The 27,100-nt window shown below is 41.5% G+C and overlaps 2 protein-coding genes across 3 annotated transcripts in view; one reads left to right on the top strand and one right to left on the bottom strand.

Annotated features, from left to right (window-relative positions):
- LOC134227613 (octopamine receptor) overlaps window positions 1–27,100 on the bottom strand; it is a 170,258-nt gene that overhangs the window by 129,477 nt on the left and 13,681 nt on the right. Inside the window, exons 1-2 of one of the 2 annotated variants that reach the window (XM_062709229.1) lie at window positions 6,072–6,275; window positions 4,149–4,589 (exon numbers count right to left, since the gene is read on the bottom strand). The gene's annotated coding sequence lies outside the window, so the exon portion shown is untranslated. Of the gene's footprint in view, window positions 1–4,148; window positions 4,590–6,071; window positions 6,276–27,100 lie in introns of those variants that run through there. The other variant, XM_062709228.1, reaches the window with a different exon arrangement.
- Window positions 18,968–21,974, top strand: LOC134220735 (uncharacterized). Its single transcript, XM_062699836.1, has 4 exons — window positions 18,968–21,564; window positions 21,667–21,749; window positions 21,806–21,875; window positions 21,933–21,974. Exon 1 carries the CDS (start codon window positions 18,984–18,986, stop codon window positions 21,279–21,281), a length of 2,298 nt encoding a protein of 765 aa, XP_062555820.1. The 5' UTR covers window positions 18,968–18,983; the 3' UTR covers window positions 21,282–21,564; window positions 21,667–21,749; window positions 21,806–21,875; window positions 21,933–21,974.

Below are 27,100 nucleotides of genomic sequence, written 5' to 3'. Positions count from 1 at the left end.
GGTACTCTCCCAAATTTTATGCCGCCGACTAGCACCAACTGCAAGAGAGTTCGTGGGGCAGTACCAGGCGGGATTTATGGGTGAACGCTCTACCACAGACCAGGTGTTCGCCATACGTCAGGTATTGCAGAAATGCCGCGAATACAACGTGCCCACACATCATCTATTTATCGACTTCAAAGCCGCATATGATACAATCGATCAAGACCAGCTATGGCAGCTAATGCACGAAAACGGATTTCCGGATAAACTGATACGGTTGATCAAGGCGACGATGGATCGGGTGATGTGCGTAGTTCGAATTTCAGGGGCATTCTCGAGTCCCTTCGAAACCCGTAGAGGGTTACGGCAAGGTGATGGTCTTTCGTGTCTGCTATTCAACATCGCTTTGGAGGGAGTAATACGAAGGGCAGGGATTGACACGAGTGGTACGATTTTCACGAAGTCCGTCCAGTTATTTGGTTTCGCCGACGACATTGATATCATGGCACGTAGCTTTGAGAGGATGGAGGAAGCCTACATCAGACTGAAAAGCGAAGCTAAACGGATTGGACTAGTCATCAACACGTCGAAGACGAAGTACATGATAGGAAGAGAAGACAATGTGAGTCACCCACCACGAGTTTCTATCGGTGGTGACGAAATCGAGGTGGTTGAAGAATTCGTGTACTTGGGCTCACTGGTGACCGCCGATAACGATACCAGCAGAGAAATTCGGAGACGCATAGTGGCTGGAAATCGTACGTACTTTGGACTCCGCAAGACGCTTCGATCGAATAGAGTTCGCCGTCGTACCAAACTGACTATCTACAAAACGCTTATAAGACCGGTAGTTCTCTACGGACACGAGACCTGGACGATGCTCGTGGAGGACCAACGCGCACTGGGAGTTTTCGAAAGGAAAGTGTTGCGTACCATCTATGGTGGGTTGCAGATGGCGGACGGTACGTGGAGGAGGCGAATGAACCACGAGTTGCATCAGCTGTTGGGAGAACCATCCATCGTTCACACTGCGAAAATCGGAAGACTGCGGTGGGCCGGGCACGTAGCCAGAATGTCGGACAGTAATCCGGTGAAAATGGTTCTCGACAACGATCCGACGGGAACAAGAAGGCGAGGTGCACAGCGGGCAAGGTGGATCGATCAGGTGGAGGACGACTTGCGGACCCTCCGCAGACTGCGTGGTTGGCGAAGTGCAGCCATGAACCGAGCTGAATGGAGAAGTCTTTTATGTGCAGCACAGGCCACTCCGGCCTTAGTCTGATGATAAATAAATAAATAAATCCCCAGTTTGGTGAAATTTAATGAAACTACTACGACAGAATTGTTTTGGTCAAATATCTTCCTACAACATCAGCTTGCCATGCTTTTAGTTTTCCCCTGATGAGATTCGAACAGCTCTGGATGATCTTGACGCATCTAAAGGTCCAGGAACAGACCATCTCCCTCCTACATTTTATTAAGAATTGCACCACCACCACCGTTAGCAACCCCCATTGCTGCAGTGTTCAACCGCTCGCTCCAAGACCGAGACCAAGACCAAGACCGACCGATCCTTAAATCTGGAAGCCGAAATTGCGTCACCAACTGTCCTCTGCTGTTTTTTAGCAAGGTTTTCGAAAAGCTGATCCACGCACGATTATATAGAGCCGCTGCACCGATTATGTCGAGCTGCCAGCATGGATTTATGAAAAACCGCTCAACAAAAACAAATTTGATGTGTTACGTGCCAACTATATCTCGAGAGCTTGAAGCCAAGCGACAAGTTGATTCCATAAATATCGATTTTGCAAAAGCCTTCGACACTGTACCCCATAATATTTTTATCGACAAACTGAATCACATAGGATTCCCAGCGTGGATCACAGAATGGCTGCACTCTTACCTATCTGATCGCAAGGCTTTTGTGACGGTGAACTGCAGGCGCTCCAATATTTTTTCCATGACATCTGGCTTACCTCAAGGCAGCGTCCGCGGTCCTCTAATATTTGTTATCTACGGAAACGATCACGGTTTGGTGATTTGATCAAGCAAGATTTCATATGCTGACGACCTGAAGTTTTTCCGCTTAATTGCCTCTCGTGCTGGTTGTGCTGTTATTCAGGACGACCTTAATCGCTTGCTTGTTTGATGTGGCGACAACGGCATGCGCGTAAACAGTAAAAAATGCAAGGTCATAACTTTCACACGTTCCGCCAACGCTATCCTGCAGCATTATTCCATTGGACCGGACGGCTTAAAACGTGTCAGCATCATAACATCTAAGGTATACACTGTGCTGGGATTTATCCGTCGTCATGCTGCCGGCTTCAGCGATGTTTACTGTATAAAAACACTGTTTTGCTCATTGGTCCGGAGCATTTTAGAATACGCTTCATCAGTCTGGTCTCCATGTTACCTGATCCATACGCTGGCACTCGAAAGAATTCAGAAAATTTTCATGAGATTTGCTTTAAGACAGCTACCTTGGAACGACCCATTCAACCTCCCGAGCTATCCAAGTCATTGCAATCTGATCGACTTGGAAACGCTTTCGCCAGGCGCCTTAAAAATACAGAGATTGTTTATCCTCGACCTCCAGGGAATCTGGATTGCCCCGAGCTATTGGAGCTCGTACGATGGAATGTTCCCTCACGCATATTGTGAAACTCGCCTTTAAATATTTGTAATCCCTTTTCACAGAACAAACCTTGGCTACAATAATTGTTTTGATTTGTGTTTGCGATGTTTGTAACAAGTTCGATTTTATTCTATCGAAAAATGTGTTTAGTGCTAGAATTAGAGAATTAGAATAATTTAGCTATTAAGGAAGCAATCTGTACGACATGGTCGAAGATGGTGTACTAATAAAAATAAATAAGGGGAATTCTTGGGAACTAATACGAGAATTTGTTTAGATTTTTCACAGGGATTTTTTCCAAATTTGCACGGAAATTTATTCCAAATTTTCAAAAAATATTCTTCTGAACTTCCACGAGTTTTTTTTTTGGATTTTTACAGGAGATTTTTTACATTCTTTCACAGAATTCTTCCAAACTCCTGCACAGGAAATTCTTCAGGATTCAACTCTTTTTAACTTGAACGAGAAACACTTTGTTTTTATTATTCTCGTATACTATAATATGTTCACTACAAAAACAAACTTTTATAGGAGGCCTGAAGACCCATTTATAGTGTTATGTACCAATCGAATCAGCTGGACAAACTGAGATGATGTCTGTCTGTGCGTGATTATGTGGCGTTTATGTGTGTGTAAATGCGCAAAAAACACTCACTCATTTTTAGGCACTTATTCTTAATCGATTGACTCGCAACAAGTTGCCATCGACGGGGAATCCTGTCCCATTGGTTCCTATTGAAAATGGGTCATAGTGTAGTTAATTAAAAAATGTTTGAAACCCACCTTAAAAACAGTTTTTTAAATACTTTGTTTTAAGATGAATTACTACATTCTTAAGAACTTCTCCACAGTTATTATTTTTATCCCGTGGCAATAAAAAACACTAGCTAGTTCGGCTTTCTGCTACAACTAAAATGTGAAAACTGTGTTAGGCAAGAGTGGCTTTCACGTTTAGTGGCAATATTGGACATTTGTTTTTCGCGTAACCTATCCTACACATTCTTGCCTGAAACTGTTTCCACGTTTTAGTAAAAGTAGAAAACCGATACTTACTGATGCCATCTAAACTAGCTGCGCCATTTGGCATTGGATTTTTTTAGGCAAAATTCCACCTAAAATAAAATTTAAAAAAAATCTTTTATTTTCAAAAACAGAAGCTTACGATCTTCAGAAAAAAATACGTTTCTTGTAATCACAATATATTAAACACCTTTGGAGAAGATCATAAAAATGTAAAAAATCTTCTAAGAAATCTATATTCCAATAACTATTTCCAAAGTGTGCTTCGCAAAAAAGGTTCATATTTCAACACTTCAATCAGATAGAGCTGAGAAAAAGAAATTTACTCATTACATCAAAATACGAGTCTTTTTATGCCTAAAAACTTTGTATAGAACACCAAATATCCAAAATCAATAGTTTAGAAGTTATTCAGTTTTAATCGTGAAATCGACAAAATCGAACACTGTGGTGTCGGGACAGCTTTTTCCTAGCAAGTCTAATAAAATAAACTACATAAGCAACTCACCTCAATCAAACGAATCGTTCTTGTCTCGGTTATTTAGGAAACATTCTCAGCCGGACTCCAAATTGCAACCGTGCACCGGATTCGAAACACGCTTTCGAGAACAGTTTTCCAAATTATCACGATCGCTTCTGGAAACGATTATTTTTCGCTACAGTGCCCTCATCTATTATTTCCATTCAATGGGCTACCCTGGCGACGACGAGGACGAGGACGACGACGACACGGCACACAAACTCCGGATTCCGGATTCGGAGAATATATTCGTGTTTTGGGTGTTTCTTTTTTTATTTGTTCACTGCATCCACTTAAATTCAGCAACGACTGCAACAACGAACTGAACAACGTTGCGAGGTGGGGTTACCAATTGCGCCGGGACGTGTTGTTTTGTATTGGATGGATCTTTATTACCACCACTCGTTGGTCGCGAATCGGTGGGTGCAACTGAAATGAAGAAAAGATAGATATGGATAGATAACATAAATGGTAGATATTTCAGTCTATTTAATGGCATTTTTGCTTTTATCGTTTCGAAAGGTTATATGTGCGCTTTGAAAATGATAGGGCATCAATAAATTGATTAATGGATTGTGTTATACCTGTTATCGAAACGATTCAATCCACACTAAGTTTTCCTGAAGGTAACATTTTTAGATTTGTAACATAACAAGCTATTTTTTTTGCAGAATCCTGTAACCAAATCACCACCGCTACTACAGCTGACTAGTAAAACTAAATTAGCAAAGGCAGTACGCTCCGATTGCCGATGGGAATAGATCACACGGAATCTTTTTGTAGTTAATAATGTATTTAAAATGATTATACAACTGATTAATTTTGGTTTTAATAATTCATTATGGTCTTTAGTGAAGAAACTGTCAAAAGTAGAAGACTACTCACCGAAGGAAACTTTCTCTGGTGAAGGACAATTCATAAACTCTTATTACAGATGAAGACATTCCACTAAAAGAGTTCAATAATTTTCTGACGGAATATACATAAGAATACAAAATCCCCAAGTAGTGTTGGAGTCGATAAGGGTTTCAATGCAAAAAAAAATCTGACTACCTAACACTTGCCATAAAACTTGGCCTTTTGTACCAAAATCATTCACAAGATAATTTAATAATATAAAAAAAATGTTCCTTAAGGTGATTATACAATCAAACCAAGTGGTGAATTTTAAATTCACCACGCGGTTTTCTACTCCTATTATCAAAAGTTCAAATCTACCATAATAATTTTCGTACAATGCTGAAATTGAAGTGGATTGTTTAGCATAAGTAATCAAACGATCTACGAATGTTTCAGCCCCACGGGCGTTGTGGTTCTCTCAATTCGTGCTCTTGAAAAATCATTAGAAAAAGCACGTGGTCTCCAAGATGGCCGATTTGTGGCTTTGTTGTATAACCACCTTAAAGCTAAATAGAATATTAAAATATCATGTAATAAGCCTAAGGTATCACGAATAACATAATACCACAGACAAACAGACATAACACTCGTCAAATTTCCATCATTCACTGATTTACTGGCCAAATCAAATAATCATTAGTTGGCCAATCGATCACTCGTGGCGCGCGCATCGTTTTTGCTTGAGTTTGACGTTTGCTCACTACCGCCATCTGGTTCGCGATTTGCCCAACTAACTGAAATCAACAGATGTCGTTAGTGTTCGAACGACGATGTATTTGATGAGTAAATGTTCAATGTGTTATGTCTGTTTGTCTGTGATAATACCATCGGTATTTGTGAACATTACACACGGTAATTAAACTTGCGCCTGTTTATCACTCGAGCTCTCTAAAACCACCTCTATTATACCGATTTCATCACTGCGATTAACAATATCAATTCAGATGGTTTTTGCAAAACTGTCCCTCCTAGGCTACGAAAGTAGATTTAGAAAAGTGGATACCGTCTTACCTCATGGGTCGAACCTTGATTGTGGAAATTGGGATGCAGAGCTCAAACCTCAATCAATGTCACGTCAGGCGTTTTGCAAGAAAGTTGAACTATGTGGGTCCGTTCATACTCCTGTCGTATCTGAACGGGTGCGAACTATGTTTCAAACTGCTGGAAACTGTTGTTTTCTGCTGACTTTAAACAGTATATTAACATAAAATTTGCAGCACCCACTGGGGAAACCCGATTTAAAGCTATGTCCATTTAGAATCCGGAATAATAAAACATCTGTACCTAGGTAACGGATTGATATAAAAATAAGGTTAATACATCAAAACAAAGGTAATGCAAATTATTTCTAGTTTTCTAGTGACAGTTCGTACTTTCTTCTTTATTCCTCTCATCAAACGTTGCACACCTCCGGAGACAACTTCCTTGGCACATTTGTTCCACATTTGAATCGCGTCCCGAGCTGTTTATCCACTTTTCTTAAGCTTCCGCTTCATTATTGCCCAAAATGTCACGAAGGGCCGGAACTGCGAGCAGTTGGGTGGATTATGTTTAGGAAAGTGAGCGCCTAGATAGATAAACCGCTGAAAAATAATTCTTGCAGCGGTAACTTTACGTGCCGCTGCAATACAATAAATTATTCGGATTCTAACTGGATAGAGCATTAGAAGGTGGAAAAAATTGATAACTTTCTTTACGAACAACTTACAGAAGATCAAGGGCTTATTCGTTTTACTCAAATATCACATTTTTCATTATTTTATCCTTAAGGCATTGTTCTAAAATTGTGTTTATCTCTTCACTGTGGGTGCACAGAAAGGCACTAGATGTATTTTGCTGGTAAAATCTGAAAATGCAAAGGATTTTGGGGTAAAATAAGCATCAAAGTGCATTTTATGTGAAATTTTCATGTGTTCTGTATAAATTTATAATATTTACAGATATTTGTCGATCCTATTGTCCTAAAGGGTTGAACAGATATGTATTGATAAATGTTTGATGAAAAAAAAAACAAATTAAGTAAATCGTTTCGCAAATATTTATTGTGTTATCTATTGAGTGAAAAACTATTTTTCAAAACTTTTGAATAGCACCGATGCCAAACATTTCCAAACCAGATAGCACAGCTAGACAAGAATTAATAGTCATATTATAGGCAGCCCTGTCGTCGTAAAATATGAGCTACTTAGTCGCATATTTTTGAAGGGGGCGCTGGTACAACTAAGTGGTTATGAGGGCGCATATTTAAAAACTACGAATTTCAGTGAAACTTGGAACTGAAAGTTCGGTTCGTTGAATTGCAAATCTTCCAACCTCATTGAGAGCACACGGATCCTCGTCGATGTGCTGAAAGACAGCAGATTCGGCATCGTAGCGTTGCAGGAGGAGTGTTCGAAGGGATCAATAATGGTGTGAACGTTTACAGGTAATCATACCATCTACTAGAGTTGGTTCGGCGAAGAGTGCATACAGATTCGGAAGAAGAAGGGCGCAGCGTGGACAGTCGCGCTGCAGCAAAGAACCCGGAAGAACGTAGAACGCAATAGACGGAAACGGAGACAGCAGACCCACCCCTTTCATGAAAAAAAAACAAGCATGTACTTTGTCTGCATGTGTACAGTTCTGGCACCTTTGCAAATGTTCGGCCGACAATGTCCATGTCATCCGCGAAACGAATAAATTAACTGCATCTGTTGAAAATCGTACCCCGGCATGCCGCGGCACCCGGCTCTCCGCATGACTTCTTGCGCAATGTTGAACAACAGTCACGAAAGTCCATCACCTTGTCTTAGACCCCGGCGTGATTCGAACGAACTGGAGTGTTCGCCCGAAATCTTCACACAGTTTTGCACACCATCCACCGTTGCTTTGATCAGTCTGGTAAGCTTCCCAGGGAAGCTGTTCTCGTCCATAATTTTCCATAGCTTTACGCGGTCTATACTGTCGTATGCCGCTTTTAAATCAACGAACAGATGGTGCGTTGGGACCTGGTATTCACGGCATTTTTATAGGATTTGCCGTACAGTAAAGATCTGGTCCGTTGTCGAGCAGCCGTCAACGAAGCCGGCTTGATAACTTCCCACGAACTCATTCACCAATGGTGACAGACGATGGAAGATGATCTGGGATAACACTTTGTAGGCGGCATTAAGGATGGTGATCGGTCGAAAATTCTCACACTCCAGCTTGCCGCCTTTCTTGTAGATGGGGCATATAACCCCTTCCTTCCACTCCTCCGGTAGCTGTTCAGTTTTCCAGATACTGACTATCAATTTGAGCAGGCAAGTGGCTAGCTTTTCCGGACCGATCTTGATGAGCTCAGCCCCGATACCATCCTTACCAGCTGCTTTATTGGTCTTTAGCTTTTGGATGGCATCCTTAAATTCCCTCAAGGGGCTGGTTGGCTTCCATAGTCCGCTGAACTGACGTAGTCATCTCCTCCGCTGCCTTGACTTTCACTTTCACTTCATTCAAATGTTTCTCGTAGTGCTGCTTCCACCTTTCGATCACCACACGTTCGTCCGTCAAGATGCTCCCATCCTTATCCCTGCACATTTCGGCTCGCGGCACGAAGCGTGTTTCTTGAGAACGGCACAGCTGTTCCATCTCCTCGCACTCCGCCTCTTCCAGGCGGCGTTTCTTCTCCTGAAAAAAGACGGGTCTGCTGACTCCGCTTCCGTCTATAACGTTCCACGTTCTGCCGGGTACCTTGCTGCAGCGCGACTAGCTAAATCCTAGTTGTTCTATAAATCTTCTTCTTCTTCTTCTATATACATAAAAATGAATTTCTGTCTGTCTGAACCTTATAGACTCCGAAACTATTAAACCGATCGGCGAGAAAATTTGTATGCAGAGGTTTTTGGGGCCGGGGAAGGATCTTAAGATGGTTTGAGAACCCTTCCCGCTTTGGAAAGGGGGGATCCCATACAAATGAAACAGAAATTTCTTCATAACTAGAGAATTAATCAGAAAATAAATCAATTTTAGGTGAAACAAAGTTCGTCGGGTCTGCTAGTAAATAAATAAACAAGCCGTTCCCGTTACCCACTTTACCCCACCTGTTCACTTTACCATCGTTACCCCTTCTCTCTGTGCAATATGTACAATGCTGCAGGAAGTTTTTAATGCTACCCAATGCTATTTTAATTTCAACAGCACTTCTCAGAGCTGTTTGTACCTATTGATCCCGTTACATGTGCCTCCGTTTTACGTTGGACCCTGGGTTGGACCCATTTGCAAAAGTAAAATACCGCCAAGCGGTGGTGATCCTGCAAGCAGAGTGTGCCGCATTTGACAGGTCTCCTGCTCGTTTGGAACACAATTTTATATGGGAATGACAGATGAATTTTGTTCCAATTCTGACAGTATCGTCGCCATTCTTAATTACATACACTCTGCCTGCAAGGACACCGTTCTGGGAAAAACCTTCAGAAGGTCTCGTTTCCACGTTGCTATACCTTGAGCATTAACAAAAAAGGATGGTAGATTCTTTGAATTCTCCATTTCCTCTCAATAATTCTCCTCATATTGAATTGAGCAATCTATTACTCATAATAAAATAAAGCAAAAGGGGTCTAGCTCTAGCCTAAGAGATTTGATTCATGCGACGAAGCAAATAATTCTGCCAATTGTGGTATCTTCGCTGTTGAGTTTTTAGCTTTTTTTGTGTAACCTTCGGGGCCCAAGGTTTCATTTCAGATTGCCAGGAAGGGTAACTGCTGTATTTTGCTGGTATCCTTTAACGATTGTCATTATTAATAGACGAATCAAACATGCATTATTCAATTCGTTTCAAAGTTTTTAAACCTGTTTCTGTAGAAACAAACAATTTTTGGGACTACAAATGAGAGTGAGTGTGAGAAAAAGAAGCGGGCAAATCACAATCTACACATAACTCTTCAAATTGGTGAAATCGGCAATATCTAAACAGATATTATTTGTGCAGCTAAAAATCTAATTTTTGAACTCGCGAAAATCAATGTTTCTCCTATTAGTCGCAAGTTTTATTACTGCGCATCTGGTTGCAAACAATATGTACTACGTGCGCAATGATGCGCTATAAGTTGAACGCGAATAAAATCAGTTTTCGCGAGATCGAAATGGGTCAATCCAGGTATCTCATTTAGCACTCACCGCATCAAAACAGCGGCGGCACTGTATACGCATATGTATTTCTATTCATGTGCTTTTGACAGAACATGTCAACGGTGGCACGATCTGTTCATTTCATAGCGGCGGTTTTTGCGGTCCATTCTAATTTCAACTGGAACCATAATAACAATGAATCAACAATTTGACACCACAATAGTAGCAATAGTGAAATGCAGGTGCTAGGAGATCCATTGTTGGTTAATTTACTATTCACATAATAATTTTATCTCATGAAATGCCCGTTATGTGTATACAAAACTGTGTTGATTAACTTAAGCGTGCAAACTAACCACCCGCTCAGAGTCTTCGTGCGGTTCGTGTTGCCTTCCACGGCCGGTAAATCGAATGGAACAGTTCAAGTCTTGTCAACACGGTCGTCGGTCGGGCGTGCGGTTCGCGTTGTTTGTTACTATTTCGTTATAGTTTTGAAGAAAAAACAGAAATAACAGTTACATCAGCTGAATATTGACTGTTTTTTCTTCTTTAGTAGTGTTCAATTGAATTTATCGCGCAAGTGACGGTAGTTGCGGTCGTGTGGTGGGCTTTTTTTTCAGTGAATTGGGGCTTATTGAATTTATATGTGCACTTCGTTTTGCTGCGGAGTGAAGAAATGAGAAGAAAGTGTTATTTAAATCCTGAATCAGGATTTCACAAAGTGAAAGTGAAGATTAGTAAGGCTAATTTTTATTTCAGTGGTGTAGCAGAATGGTGTGATTGTACCGTATGGTACCAGATGGATTACTGCATGATATAGACATGTGTGCCGCTGCGTCATGCCGCCGCCGCAGCCGGTGATTTTCTCACGTCGCCGCCGCCGTCGAAAATTAATCGGCGAGCCGCCGCATGAATATTTTTCACCACAACCTAGCGGCTACTGAACGAGCTCGAGAACGAGCTTACACAACCTCACTTGATCAGTACCGTTGCTGATGAAGAATGTGTATAGCCGCCAGACATTCTAAATACTCACGCTCCTCTAATGTGGACGTGTACAATACACATGTGGAAGTATTGGCTTGAGAAATGGATTGCGAGTGATTTGACTATGCGTCCAATTTGGGAATCTCGAGCTCGTTCAGTAGCCGCTAGGTTGCGAAGGCCGACGGAGGTCCTTCGTAGCTTAGTTGGTTAAAGCACCAGTCTAGCGTACTGTAGGGTCATGGGTTCGAGTCCCATCGAAGGGAAAGTGGTTACCTCCAATACATTTTTCAAATCAATATCTTCCACATAACGTACATATTCACATATGAGTTTCCATAACATTGTAAATTAACGTCCAAGTCGGGTGGTTTAATCCCCGGAAATAGGCAATTAACTTTGATTGAACTGAACCTGAGTTGCGTGCTCTTGCCTACGCAATGCGGTCGGGTCTGAGCTTGACGACCGACTGGCAAATGCTTACACAACCTCACTTGATCAGTACCGTTGCTGATGAAGAATGTGTATAGCCGCCAGACATTCTAAATACTCACGCTCCTCTAATGTGGACGTGTACAATACACATGTGGAAGTATTGGCTTGAGAAATGGATTGCGAGTGATTTGACTATGCGTCCAATTTGGGAATCTCGAGCTCGTTCAGTAGCCGCTAGGTTGCGAAGGCCGACGGAGGTCCTTCGTAGCTTAGTTGGTTAAAGCACCAGTCTAGCGTACTGTAGGGTCATGGGTTCGAGTCCCATCGAAGGGAAAGTGGTTACCTCCAATACATTTTTCAAATCAATATCTTCCACATAACGTACATATTCACATATGAGTTTCCATCACATATTTTCAGTCAATTTCATATTCTTCTTCTTCATTGGTGTTGTCTTATGACAAGTAATTTAATTTGGAAACTCGAAAAGATTCTTTTTTTAAGGAACTCCATTTCAAAATACTTCAAATTTTAGTAATTCCGTCGAGAATATAGAAGCCCATCGAAAAATCCGCCCGAAGTTATCTCAAGAATTTATTTTAAAAAATTCTTATTTGAAACAGGAATTTCTTTTCGAATTTCTCCTAGAAATATTTCAATTCTTTCAGATTTTTTTCGGTAACTTTTCCATGATGTCCAAACACAAAATAATTCTTCTAACTTTTAATTTGTTTTAATAATGTTTTCTTCAGCATTTTATGCTAAGAATGCAATAGTATGAATAATCTAGCAACACGTATTGGAAATGGTATGAAAAGCTTTGTTCTTAAGCTCTAGAAACCAAAAAGTAAAACTAGGTAGAATTGATGATCCGACCCATTGGAATGTTCAGCGTGAATTAACCAAACAAATGGGCTCCCACTATTTGTCAAAGTAGATAAGCACAAGAGAAACAGATTTTTTTAAGGAGTGTTAAGGGAAATTTCCGAAGGTATTACTGACAAATTCGAAAACGATTTTCCAGGTGGATTCTTGGACGAATGTTTCGGAAACTACGTGGAAGTATTTTCTGGAGAAATTCGCAATTGAATTTCCGTAAGCATTCCCAGAAAAAAATCTGGAGAAATTTCCGGGCGTGGAAATTCTATGTGACATTCAAAAGGAGTTTTGTGGAAATTCTCGAAGTAATTCATGAAGAGTAGGGACACGGCAGGTATTTCCGTCCATCGTCATAGGGGCTAAAACCAACGAAAGCAACGTACATTTGCTAGAACTCCACTATAGCAGAACGTTTCTCCTGAGCCTTCAATAAATTTCTTTTAATTTGGCAAATTGGCAATTTGGGGGTCTCCGGTTCTGACGATGCATTTCAACTTGTTTTACACAGCTGTGCGAAAAAATATGGTCCCCAACATAAAATGAGCGAAAACAACGCGTTTTATCAAACCCTCTCGGTGAAGGCCGCCTATCCGAATAAGGTTTTTTTTTCAACTTGTATACAAGTGCGATAGTTTCGATTTCATGGCTTGTTATGATGCGAAGAGGTTTTTGCCTCTCCTTTATCGTTGTTCGAAAAGATAGGGGGAATGACGGCTTTGGCAGGTTTTGTTCTATTATTGGCAGGGGTTTTTTTATGACTGACTAGGCTCAAATTTGGCCTAAACATTCTTTGCATATTATCAAAGAATATTGTGACCAAATTTCATAAAATTTGGTCGACAAAAACCCCCCTGCCAATAATAGAACAAAACCCGCCCCCCTATTTTAGTTACAAGATAAAGATTGTCGCTTCGGTTACTTTTGTTCTGCTGTCCGAAACATGTTGGGTACCAAACTGTCCAATCGTATGTATTTTTTCTTCATTGGCATTTAGCACCCTACGCCAGCAAAAGATGTTCCGGACAGAGACGACAGCGACAATCTTTATCTTGTAACTGAGATATCTTTTGTTGTTCGTTATCTATCTTATCTATTGAGAGCGATTTCTGTTTTGGGTTCGCAACAATTAGGGGAAATGTTCCGATCTCCATCTCACTGTATATATATCCCTCTCATCGCTAAACAAAGTAATACGGCACCAAATTCGACGCTTCTTTTTGTCAACATGCGTGCTCACTGCTGAAAAAATCACAAAAATAATAAACACTACTACTACACTGAGGAAAATGGACGTACGATTTTCAATAAAACGCCTTATGGAAATTTGCCACAAGGAATCGGTATGAATTTCAATATGTTGCCTTATGAATGATGATTTTCATTTAAAAAAAGTGAAGTGCGGCAGACTGGGTTCGAACCATGGACGTCGGGGTCGGGAGGCCGGTATGTAGACCACACGCCCATCGATGGTTGGGTATTCGAAGAGGTAACTGCGTATAAGAAGCACTGTTGGTAGAATAATCAGTCGAATATTCATAAGGCGCCAGTTATGAATTTCGATAGTCCAGTTCGCTGAGTGTACTACATACTAGCATTCCTCTCCTTTCCTAACTGACTATAAGGCTTGACCGGCGCCGTTATGACAATACAAGTTGTCAGAATCAGTGGTGTAGCCAGATAAATGGTCAGGGGGTGGGGTTTTTTGGTTTCTGAATTGCATTTGATGTAACGATTTCAATGTTTCATCTGTGTTACTGGTAATAAACTCTATTTAGTTTTTATTCTGACTGACTTTGCGTCCCGCATCCCCAATTACAATGATTCATTGCATTTTCTGGCAAGTAAAACATTGAGCGCACACAACCGATATGACCTACCAGACTTTTTCAAATATGGTACATATTCCTATGTGTGATAGATTTCCCCAGGAAATGAATGGGACAAGGCCACATAGTATTTTAAGGTCCACAAAAAACATGTATCATATTTGAAACTTCTCGAAAGACCTTTGATTACGGGTGTACGCCTTAAGATCTCACTCCCGAGATTTCTCGCTTAACTTTTCGAAAGGACCTAAGTAACATTTTTTTCATGAATTAATTTGATTAGCGCAATCAACAGAAAAAGCTATTGATTGCTGTATTAAAATTAATTCATAAAAAAAATGTTACTTAGGTACTTTTGAAAAAATAAGCGAGATATATAGGCTGTGGTCATATTCTATTACAAGGACCATAAAGAGATTGTACCACTTTTGAAACAAGTCAATAGAACTTTGATTATGCATGTTGACTTTAAACCTCACTCCATATATTTCTAGAATAGTGCAGGATATATGTAGTAGGGTGGTTCAAAAAATCGATTTTGCTCCACAGTGCTCATCTGATTCTTTACCATGTTCTGAGTGTCCCCTGAAAATTTGAGCTCATTTGGATTAAAACTGATTTAGCACAAGCCGTTTCAAGTTTGCATGCAAATTAGTATGGGGAAATTTATTTTTTCATTATACTGTTAATGACGCTTCCCCATCAAGCGCATGTTCAAAGAAAACCTACATAGCTAAAAGGAATACTCAACAGCTTTCACTCAGTGAAAACCGCATCTTAATTAATCGTTCCAATAATTAGTAATCGAATTTAATCTATACCGTGGTTTTCTGGAGCTAATTGCATAACTCATCAACAGGCAACATTGCTGCTCGTGGCGCGAAAGATAGCACACACAAATTCAGGCTACTATGTTGCACTGCACATTTCAGTGATGCCCTCAAATAAGTTTAACGATCATGACTAAAGATTCGCAACCTGTCTTAAAATCGATTACTAATTATTGGGGCGATTTATCAATATGCGATTCTCGTTAGATGAAAGCTGTTGAGTATTCCTTTTAGCTATGTAGGTTTTCTTTTAACCTACGCTTAATGGGGAAGAGTCTTTAACAGTATAATGAAAAAATAAATTTCCCCATACTAATTTTCATGCAAACTTGAAACGGCTTGTGCTAAATCAGTTTTAATCCAAATGAGCTCAAATTTTCAGGGGATACTCAGAACATGGTTGTTGCGAATTGCCTGCAATAGGCCCTTTGGATCGAATCATCAACGAGTCGACGCTGAAGCATTTGGACGCGGTGCTTTGATTGCCAACGATGACATGTCTCTGACAGCTTGCGAAGGATGACCTCTTACTTACAGCACCTGCTTGACATGGTGCTGCTGGGGATCTCTGAACTAACTGTACACAATACTCTTCCTCAAACGATCGTTGCGCCAGCTAGTTCAGAGATCCCCAGCAGCACCATGTCAAGCAGGTGCTGTAAGTTATAGTACTGCAATCCATGCATCTGCTCAAACAAATCCAGTTTTGCATCAGTCTACGAACGACCAAGATCTTCAGAAACAACATCCATCATATCCGAAGGAACGACAGCCTCCACCGATATTTCATTCAGGTCAGAAGGAGTCAGTTTTACCAAGTGCGGAGTTGAAGGAAAGTGAAATTTCTGTACAAGGGAATTCTAAAGGTCGATTCCAAGCCGATGCCAGAAATATGGAAAAGCCGGAAAAGAGCAGGTGGCAGCAAGCTCAGCAACAACTAGGTGGCTTTCAAACCGTCTTCCATCCGCCGTCAACAGGGAATCGGAACGCTACATCGCAGCCAGCTATTCCTGTACAGTGGCCACAGAATGCTAATGTAAGCAATGCAGCAAACCATCACCAGTTTCCAGTGTTTAACCAGCATCCAGTCGCATCACCATTCAACGCTCCTCATCCGATCAGCCACTATCAGCAGACATACCCCACAGGATGGCAAACAATACCAGCTTGGATGTCTCAAAATACAACAAACCCGTTGACGAATGCGGCTGGTGAAACGTCCACTAGAACCGTGCAGCAGAAAGCGTCTTGAGTGCGCAGCAATTGGCAGCACGTCAAGTGGTATCGCGCGAGCTTCCTAGATTTTCGGGGGATCCGCTCGAGTGGCCGATGTTTATAAACGCATACGAATCTACTACGGCAATGTGCGGAATTCAGCCGAACGAGAACCTTGCGAGGCTACAAAAAAGCTTGATAGGTTGTGCCAAGGAGAAAGTTTTTAGCATTCTAACACTCCCTGCGGCGATTCTAGAGATAATTGAAATACTACGAGATGAATGTGGTCGACCGGAACAGTTAGTTCACGCTCTGCTAGTGAAGATACGACATGCTCCGAAACTCAATGTTAACAAACTCGAGACTCTTATAACCTTTGGCAGAGAGTAAGGGACTTGGTTACCTACATCGAAGGGGCGAACTTGCAAGACCATGTATCCAATCCCATGTTACTATCGGAGCTAGGAAGGCTTCCACCAAGTTTACGACTAGAATGGGGACTTCATACGCAGAACCTTCCCCAAGTATCACTGAAGGCGTTTAGCGAATACGTTACCTCCATCAAATCGGCTGCTTACAAAGTATCACTACCTACCGATAGTTATCAGGACGAAAGTCGGCGAAACAGGAAGGAGAAACGTGGTTACATAAACGCACACGCTGTGGAAGGAAAAAGTGCTAGCGCAGCAAGTACTAAAAAGGAGTTCTCTACTAAAACCGAAATAACCCTCAAACCTTGCCTGGCTTGCAACAAGAATAGTCACAAACTTCGAAACTGTGAGAAAATCGCTGCTTTCAGTGTGCACCAGAAGAGGCGTTTAGTCGGCGAGTTGAATATATGTCAACATTGCTTGGGTAGCCATGGCAAGTGGCCCTGCAGGTCGAAGAAATCCTGTGAAATCGACGGCTGCACTGAATTTCATCATAAGTTGCTGCATACACCGAACACCAAACCAAGCTGCACTGTATCTCAAGCAGGACCGTCAGGCGTCATATCGACGCATTGTTCTCGTCAAACTGGCGTACTTTTCAAAGTGCTTCCAGTGGTTCTTTCTAGTAATGGAAAGTCTATCTTCACCTTTGCCTTCTTGGACGATGGATCAAATCTTACGCTGGTGGAAGAAGACATCGCAGAGGAGCTAGGATTGAACGGAAATGTTAGTTCGCTGTGCATTCAATGGACGGGAAGTGTCACGAGGACCGAGCCAGCATCACGCCAAGTGGAGTTGCGTATTTCAAGTGTCAACGGTGGTCCAGGTTACAAGATTTCGGAGGTGCAAACAGTTCCTAATCTGGGCCTACCACAGCAAAGCTTAAATTATGAGGAACTTTGCAAGCAATTTCCCCATTTGAAAGGACTCCCCATACGAAGCTTTTCCAAGGCTGTTCCTCGAATACTTATAGGACTGGATAATGCGACGCTGAAGTTAACGTTGGATAAACGGGAGAGACGCAGCAGAGAACCGATAGCAGCTAAGACACGACTGGGGTGGACCATCTTTGGAGGTGGAGCAAAAGCAAAGCAGTCTACCGGTCGCGTGATGTTTCACAAGTGCAACTGTAAGGCGGACGAAATGCTCAACAGTCTTGTTGGTGATTACTTCGCTTTGGAATCCATCGGAGTGAGACCTATTTTGCCTTTGGAGTCACCTGAGGATCAACGTGCTAGGCAGATGTTGGAACAGTTTACAAAACGAACCGATTCCGGAAGGTTCGAATGCGGACTATTATGGAAAAACGACAACTTTGCATTTCCTAATAGCTACCAAATGGCAGAACGTCGACTAGTTTGCCTGGAAAGGAAACTGGGCAAGGATCCAGCACTTAAAACAAAAGTCGTTGAGCAGATCGATGAATATCTAGAACGCGGTTATGCGCATGAAGCCACAAAAAAAGAGTTGCAAAATTGTGATCCACATCGGGTCTGGTATCTTCCACTGGGTATAGTGCAAAACCCACACAAACCAGGGAAAGTGCGCATTGTATGGGATGCGGCGGCGCGGGTAGGAGAGGTATCTCTAAACTCTATGTTACTGACGGGACCAGACCTACTAACTCCACTGATGAAGGTCTTGTGTGGGTTCCGTCAACGACAGTACGTAGCGGTAGGAGATGTTCGCCAAATGTTCCACCAACTTTTGGTTAAGCAAAGCGATCGACAATCACAAAGATTCCTGTTTCGATTGAGTCCGGAACAAAAACCAACTGTTTACGTTATGGACGTAGTTATCTTCGGGGCGTCATGCTCTCCATGCCTTGCGCAATATGTGAAGAACACCAATGCGAAGGAGTACGAGGAGGTTTATCCAGAAGCAGCATCGGCGATTATCAATAACACCTACGTTGACGATTTCCTGGATAGCCGTGATACAATAGAAGAAACAGTGCGTATCGTAGAGGAGGTTCGATGGATTTTTAGTAGAGCTGGATTCGACATTAGGAACTGGCAATCCAACTCCGAGGAGATTCTTCGACGGGTCGGGGTAGACGTCGATGAGACTACGAAACGTTTTTCAGTGGAGAAGTCTACTGTTGCAGAATGTGTTCTTGGTATGTCGTGGGACCCCAAAAACGATTTATTCAAATTCATCACACAGTTTCGTGAAGATCTGAAGCCTTTACTGTCCGGTCATATCGTTCCAACCAAAAGGCAAATTTTGAGGGTAGTTATGAGCCATTTTGACCCACTCGGAATCATAGCCACCTACACAGTGCATGGTAAAATACTAATCCAGGACGTGTGGAGATCTAGAATTCATTGGGACGATCCTATTGCGGAAGAAGATTATGGATCCTGGCAGCGTTGGGTGGAATTAATTCCAAATCTGGCGGAGGTGCGAATGCCAAGGTGTTACTTCCCGAACTACAGCCCACGAAGTCTTGATACCCTTGAGCTCCATGTCTTCGTAGATGCTAGTTTGTTGGCCTACTGTGCTGTAGCCTATTTCCGGATCATCGACAATGGCGTTCCAAGGTGTACTCTAGTAACGGCCAAAACAAAGGTGACACCTCTGAAACCTCAATCAATACCAAGGAATGAACTAAGTGCCGGAGTGATTGGAGTAAGGCTGCTCAAGAGTGTCCAAGAAAATCACTCCATTCCAATCAAGAAACGGTATATGTGGACCGACTCAACCACTGTGTTAGCCTGGTTGAAAGCTGACCCAAGGAAGTACCAACAATTTGTGGCATTTCGAATAGCAGAAATTCAATCGGAAACGAAAATTGAAGAATGGCATTACGTTCCTTCTAACCTGAACCTTGCTGATAAGGGGACTAAATGGGGCAATGGACCATGTTTCAATCCAGAAAACTCATGGTTCACAGGACCGCCGTTTCTACTTCGACCAGAGAATGAGTGGCCACGTCTGCCGATCAAACTTGCGGAGCCGTTGCAAGAAATTAAAGCCGTCCATCATCACGTCGCATTTGTTGATCCGGCAATCGATTTCTCAAAGTTTTCACGTTGGGAGGACCTTGTGAAAAATCTAAGCTACTTGTATCACTTTGTTCATTGTTGCCAAAAACTACACAGAGTAAAAACAAACAACCGAGTGACAATTCTGGATCAGAAAGACTATGCGGCAGCAGAGGCAAGTGTGTGGCGCGTAGTACAAAGCCAAACATATCTCGCAGAAATCTCCATTATTCGCAAAAACTCTGAGCTTCCGATCAATGAGCAAAAATCGTTGGAAAAAACAAGTGCCCTCAGGAAAGTTTCTCCGTTCTTAGACGACGCAGGAGTTTTGCGGATGCGTAGTCGCATTAACATGAAGAATGTCTACTATTCGTTCGACTTTCAAAATCCTGTAATAGTTCCCAGAGGAAGTCACGCTACCAATCTCCTTATACACAAATATCATCAGCGATACGGACATGCAAACGTCGATACGGTCATCAATGAGCTACGCCAACGATACTATATCCCCAAAATCCGATTTGCCGTTAAAACTGTGGTTAAACTGTGTATGTGGTGTAAGGTCTATCGAGCGAGGCCAGTCGAACCAAAGATGGCTGTTCTACCACATCCAAGAGTGACGCCATACGTTCGCCCATTTACATTCACAGGACTGGATTATTTCGGACCATTGATCGTTAAGCGACGTCGCACTAATGAGAAGAGGTGGGTGGCACTATTCACGTGCCTTACTATACGAGCTGTTCACGTAGAGGTAGTGCACACAATGTCAGCCGCATCGTGTAAAATGGCAATTCGTCGTTTCGTTTCACGCAGAGGATCGCCGCAGAAAATATTCAGTGATAACGGGACCAATTTTCGAGGAGCCGCTCGTGAGTTAGCAGATGAAATCAAAGCTATCAACAGGGAACTGGCGTCCACGTTTTCCAACGCCGAAACCGAGTGGGTTTTCAATCCACCCTCCGCTCCTCATATGGGAGGCGTGTGGGAACGAAAGGTGCGCTCAATCAAGGACGCTTTCAAGGCATTGCACCACAATCAACGTTTAGACGATGAAGAGCTGATGACATTTCTTGCAGAAGCCGAATTGATCGTCAACTCCCACCCTCTTACATTTGTGCCCATAGAAGACTCAACAGAAGAAGCGGTGACTCCAAACAACTTTCTGCTTATGAGTTCAAGTGGTGCCAACAATTCGTCGCGGATTCCCATTAGTGAAGAAGTATTCTTGCGGGTGAATTGGAAGTTAATGCAGCAACTGTTGAACCAGTTTTGGAAGCGATGGATTCAAGGCTACCTTCCAACAATAGCGCGTCGAACGAAGTGGTTCAATGATGTACGTCCGCTCCAAGTGGACGACCCTGTTGTCATCGTAGACGAGAATGTCCGCAATGGGTGGCTGAGAGGTCGAGTTGTTGAAATCTACGCTTCGCGGGATGGTCAGGTGCGGAAGGTGGATGTCCAAACATCATCGGGGGTGTTTCAGCGACCGGCGATCAAAGTAGCCTTGCTGGATGTCCTGGAGAATAGTAAGGCCAATCAAGGATGAGTCATTACGGGTCGGGGTGTTGCGAATTGCCTGCAATAGGCCCTTTGGATCGAATCATCAACGAGTCGACGCTGAAGCATTTGGACGCGGTGCTTTGATTGCCAACGATGACATGTCTCTGACAGCTTGCGAAGGATGACCTCAGCAGAAAACGAGTGGAATAATATGCCATGTGAAAGTATATAAAGAGCTAGTGATCTTAATTTCTAATTTCTATAATTATCTATTGAATTTTCTAAACTATTGAATTTGTTATTCGTTTATCTATAGCAAGAATTGATAGGTTGGTTATATTAGTTTATCTATAACGAGAATTACATTCATGCAACCTTGAAAACAGTTAAAACATGCTCATCCCAGAAACTAATTATTCTTAAAATTATAGTTAAAACCAGCGGTTATAGCACCGACAAAGTTATAGTCTAAATTCATCCAAAACCTAAATAACAATCGCATTTGTACGGAAACGTAAGTACAATTCATTAGTCGTAGTAAATTTCCTAATGAAAATTGTTATTCGACAGTCGTTGCTTCACCTCATATACTAGAGTCGGAATTCTTATTGGAATTTGTAGACAGTGTGAAAACTAATTTGTAAGTAGACTAAAATTTGTTAAATTGATCTTCTTACGTAATAAACTATATTTCCAGTCGAGTTACGGAAAAACCGAACTTCGGAAAAGTTTGTAACAATGGTAAAGAATCAGATGAGCACTGTGGAGCAAAATCGATTTTTGAACCACCTAGATATGTAGTGATCCCATTTTATACTAAAATCCACAAAGAGCTTGTACCTCTTTTGAATTCTAGTCGATAGAACTTTGGTTACGCGTGTAGACCCGAGGTCTTTCTTCACAGATTTCTTGTAAAACTGAGACCTTACTCCAGAGATTTCTTGTTCAACTCTGAGGATACTGGTATATAAAAGTATAATATTGCAATTAAATTGGAGCGAGCTTAAAATGTGTTGAATTGACTCAAGTAACACATTTCTATCAAATCTGGTTACAGTTACTTGATTGTGACCAAATTCAGACATATAGGTACACTCAGGATACTGGTCGTAAGACGATCATACGATTCTCTTTTGAAATTTCGCCACTAGAAAATGTTTTGATTTTCATACGATTCACTAATGGAATGCATTTTATACGACAATCTTATGAAAAATTTTATGTTAGTTTAAAAAAAAAAGTGTAACCTCGTTTCGAACCGTGGACGTCGTGATCAGGAGGCGTGAGATCGCACCACACGCCTACCGACGCTTCAGGGAAACGTTTTGTTGGATATACAATAAAAATTGATTGATTTGACCGAAATATGATCTTAATATTTTCATAGTTCAATTCTTATGAAACATTCTCATAAGTTTGGTCGTATGAAATACGTACGACCAGTATGCTCAGTGTATAAGTTGCGACACCTGACTTGGAACATATGTGCTACTCGAGGAATTGTGTTTTGCTTCCGAAACATTCAGTCTATCGCAACACTACCACCATATTAGCTGCAGATAAAATGGAACACAAGATTGTCTCTATTCTCTGCATATGAAAACAAAGAGTTATCGCTATTCTCTTTTGTTGCTTGTTTTTTTTTGCATTTTTCAGCGACAATTAAACTACTATCACGAACACAAAAGCGAAAGGCTACAAAAAACACACTCTCATATTCCTTTCGTGTGGTTTCAGTCAGGAGAGGCTTAATTCAATAACAAAAACATTTCAAACAGTAACCATAGAGGAGTGTATAGCGTCAACGCATCTCTCTGACGGTTTTGTTCATGCTCTAGGTTCGAATCCTGGTGACAGCCATGGGAGGGGGAGGGGGAAGGGGGTGGGGCATTTTAAAGAGACTGTAAAGGTGTTCGGCCGTACGGCACACTATTTTTTGTACACACATACACGCTCACATGCACACATATAGCCTAAAGAGACTAATAGAAATTTTTGGATTTGGGCAAAGCTTCTTAGTTGTCGACCAAGTGTGACTAAGAAGGACGGCAGGGCTGATTATAGGGGAACTGTTCCGTTTTCAATCTCACTGTACATATATTCATCTCATCGCGAAACAAAGAAATACGGCACCAATTTCGTCGCTTCTTTTTGCTAACATGCATGCTCACTGCTGAAAAAATCAGAAAAATAATAAACAAATCAAATACCTTTTCATTGCTTTGTTTTTCGTAGGACCAATATCGGAGCTATGAGATGCAGTCCAGGAGCAGTAACCCTATAAGTCTTGATGTAACCATAGGTAGGAGGTGATGGGAGATACTCTTCTTCTACCTTTTTGCCCAAAATCCCCTATAAAATATTATAACTCAAGACAAAATTTTCAAAACGACTTATCTGGTTTTGTAAACAAAAGATTCAAACGACGATTTGACGAATCCGATGGCTCTCCCACGCAAACCAACACCACCAACAGGTAGCGGAAACCTTCACCTACCTATTGGTGGTGTTGGTTTGCGTGGGAGAGCCATCGGATTCGTCAAATCGTCGTTTTAATCTTTGTTTACAAAAGCAGATAAGTCGTTTTGAAAATTTTGTCTTGAACTCAATGATTCTGAGCAACGGAATAATGTAGTAATATTAATTAAATTAATATTTGCCAATGATATTATTAAAATCACGAATATTTAAATATTTCATTTAAATATTAAATACCAGGGGATTTTGGGGTCAGACAAGCCTAAAAGCTCATTGAATGTTATTAATTATTAAATTATAATATAATTATAATTAGTGGAAGTAAAAGGAAGAAAATAGTGTTTAACCGCATTGAATGTTAAAAGACTATTATTCTTACATTTACTTCCACTATTCACTTTTTATGTATCAACAGTTACGTATTTTGTTTCCTACTTGGAAACTTCTTCAGTGTTGGAAATGTAAAAGTTGGATATTTAGGGGTTTTGGAGTCAAATGAGTATCAAAGTGTACTTTATGTGAATTTTTTATGTATTCTGTGAACATTAATAATAATACCCAAATAACCATTAGCACTATATTATGCCAAATCGCCATTTAGGGCCAATATACGACTTATACTGGGGGCGGCAGGAACTATGTCCAATGGCTTGACGGTCCAGACCATCTGCGAGTTGTGGCGCCTGCCGAGGATGTGGTGGGGTTTGACAGTGGCCTCTGTTAAACAGGTTAAGCAAATAGATTCCACCAAAGCGACCGTGTGCCGCTCAAGGCGCACAAGCTCAAGTCCTGGTGTTAAGTGGGACGCTAAACAGACCTGCCACGACGGCCCTCCGACGAGACAGGAGGTTTGCGTAGGCCCAATAAGCCGCCTTTAAAAAACAATTATTACGAACAATAAGGAATACGATGTTAATACGACTCTATAAAATCGGCAACGACCTAGGTCACGATTAGAAGCTTGGAACATGGAACTGCAAGTCACTAGGCTTCGCAGGTTGCGACATGATAGTCTACGATGAATTACATCCCCGCAATTTCGACGTTGTAACGCTGAAGGAAATCTGTGTAGAAAAGGAAAGCGTAGAAAAGCGGGCATCGAGCGGCTACCTTCTAACAAAGCTGTGGCATCACCAACGATCTGGGAACCAGCGTCATATTTTTGGGCAAGATGCACCTACGCGTGATTGGGTGGCAGCGAAACAACGTAAGGATGTGCAAGCTGAGGATAAAAGGCCGTTTCTTCAACTACTGCATCATCAACGCGCACTGCCCACACGAAGAGAGCCTGACGACGAGAAAGAAGCATTCTTCGAACAGCTGGAGCAGACATACGATGGATGGCCACTGCGGGACGTCAAAACCGCAAGAATATCCACAAGGCCACATGGAAATCACCTAATGAGCATGAGCATGAGCATGATTGACCGCCCACGGTTGCTACTCCGTTATTGCCAGGTCAGCTGTAGTTACACAGAGAACCAACAGATGAAGTTTGGGACTAACATCATCTTCAATGTGTAAGAACAGGTGACCCAAAAAATAAGCAATACCAGCGCCGGCCGTGTCCGAATGCAGGTCAATTAGGGAATAGGTAGGAAATTGTTGACGTGATACTCGCTTTGATAGAAGCCGACGAGTCATCTGCACTTCCACGAAAGATCACTGGGATGTTGGATATATGGGGTAGGGAGTGTGGCAGGGTTCGTTTTGGTAAACGGTATGCCGTGTATAGCGTGTAGTTTGATCGATGGAAACAATACTTATTTTTTTAAAGACCGCACAAAGCAGAACCAAATTTCGGTGATCGACTGATCGTTCTGCTTACCGCACAAAGCAGAATAAAACTATGATGAGTGATGACCGGCCGATCGTTCTGCTTACTGAAGAAAACATGTCTAGACGCGATTTAAACTTTTACTTTCTAAATAATTTACACACACGCTTGAAGCAGAACAGAATTTCGGTTACCGGCCGATCGTTCTGCTTACCGCACAAAGCAAAACGAAATTTCGATGACCTGCTTACTGAAGAAAACACGTCTGGACGCGATCTCCGATCGTTCTACGTCCAATGCAAAACACGAACAAATCTGCACTGAACTGATTGTTTCACTTTCCAATTTACTCGCCCATACAGCAGAATCAGATATTTTGATAACCGCGCGACCGTACTGCGTCCAACATAAAATAAGAACACACTTGCACTCTTTACGATTTATCAACTTATAGGGGAACTGTTCCGTTTTCCATCTCACTGAACATATATTAATCTCATCGCGAAACAAAGAAATACGGCACCAATTTCGTCGCTTCTTTTTGCTAACATGCATGCTCACTGCTGAAAAAAATCACAAAAATAATAAACAAACCAGATATCTTTTCTTTGCTTTGTTTTTCGTGAGACCAATATCGGAGCTATGAGATGAAGTCCAGGAGCAGTAACCCTATTTATTCCGTGGATTATCCCGCGACGAAGAAAAAAATGTCACAAACCGACGCGTACTTCAACACGATCTATCATGCACTCTACATTTTGTATCACAACGATTGCTTCTAAATCTTACCCTCACCCACATTCAGCATTTACGAAATATTACTCCACGCATTCTTTATTTTCATCCTAGTGCTCAATTGGCTCAATTACATACCTTACGCCACACTGAATACTTTAGATGATAATACTATGTTCGCACTAGGGCCTTGTAACATGTTATTCGACCATCTTGATGAGCTTTCGTTTGTCGATAATTTGAATATCATGTCATTCAGGCCGTAGTGCGAACATAGTATAAGGTACATTGCGGTGTAACTATTATAAATTATCGTCGTATGGCGATAAAAAAATTATCACGTTTACTTACTTACAACAGCTGCGTATTTTTGATCGTAATCTCGATCATCTTGTAAAATTTTAAACTACCTTATTTGAAACAGAAAATACGCGTTCAAAAAAACACATATAACACATTAATCTTAGCCAACATTATTTACACCACCTCTAAATACTTAAATAAAATATTCGTACAAACTTGATTTAGATTTTGAACATTTTTTTTGTAAAATCGATCACGATCAGGAGAAATCGGATTTATTGACGTATTTATAACAACTCAACCTGCTCAACCTAGAAAAACTAGAAAAATTAGAAATCCCGAAAGTTTGATAAAACGAAATTGGGTAAACAACAAGAATCTCTAATTAGCCTTTCATGCAAAAGCGTAGGACTGCCAATTCGGAGATGGCGAGTTCGACTCTCGGTCCGGTCCAGGAGGTATTCAAGTGGGTGTACTTCGTACCAGCCACACAAGATACATATACAAAGCCTTCAATTAATAACTGTGGAAATGCCAATAGAACACTAAGTTGAAAAGCAGGCCAAGTTCCA

The sequence above is a fragment of the Armigeres subalbatus genome, chromosome 3 (assembly GCF_024139115.2).
Source record: "Armigeres subalbatus isolate Guangzhou_Male chromosome 3, GZ_Asu_2, whole genome shotgun sequence".
Taxonomy (NCBI): Eukaryota; Metazoa; Arthropoda; class Insecta; order Diptera; family Culicidae; genus Armigeres; species Armigeres subalbatus.
This window is presented reverse-complemented; position numbering and strand designations above follow the sequence as displayed.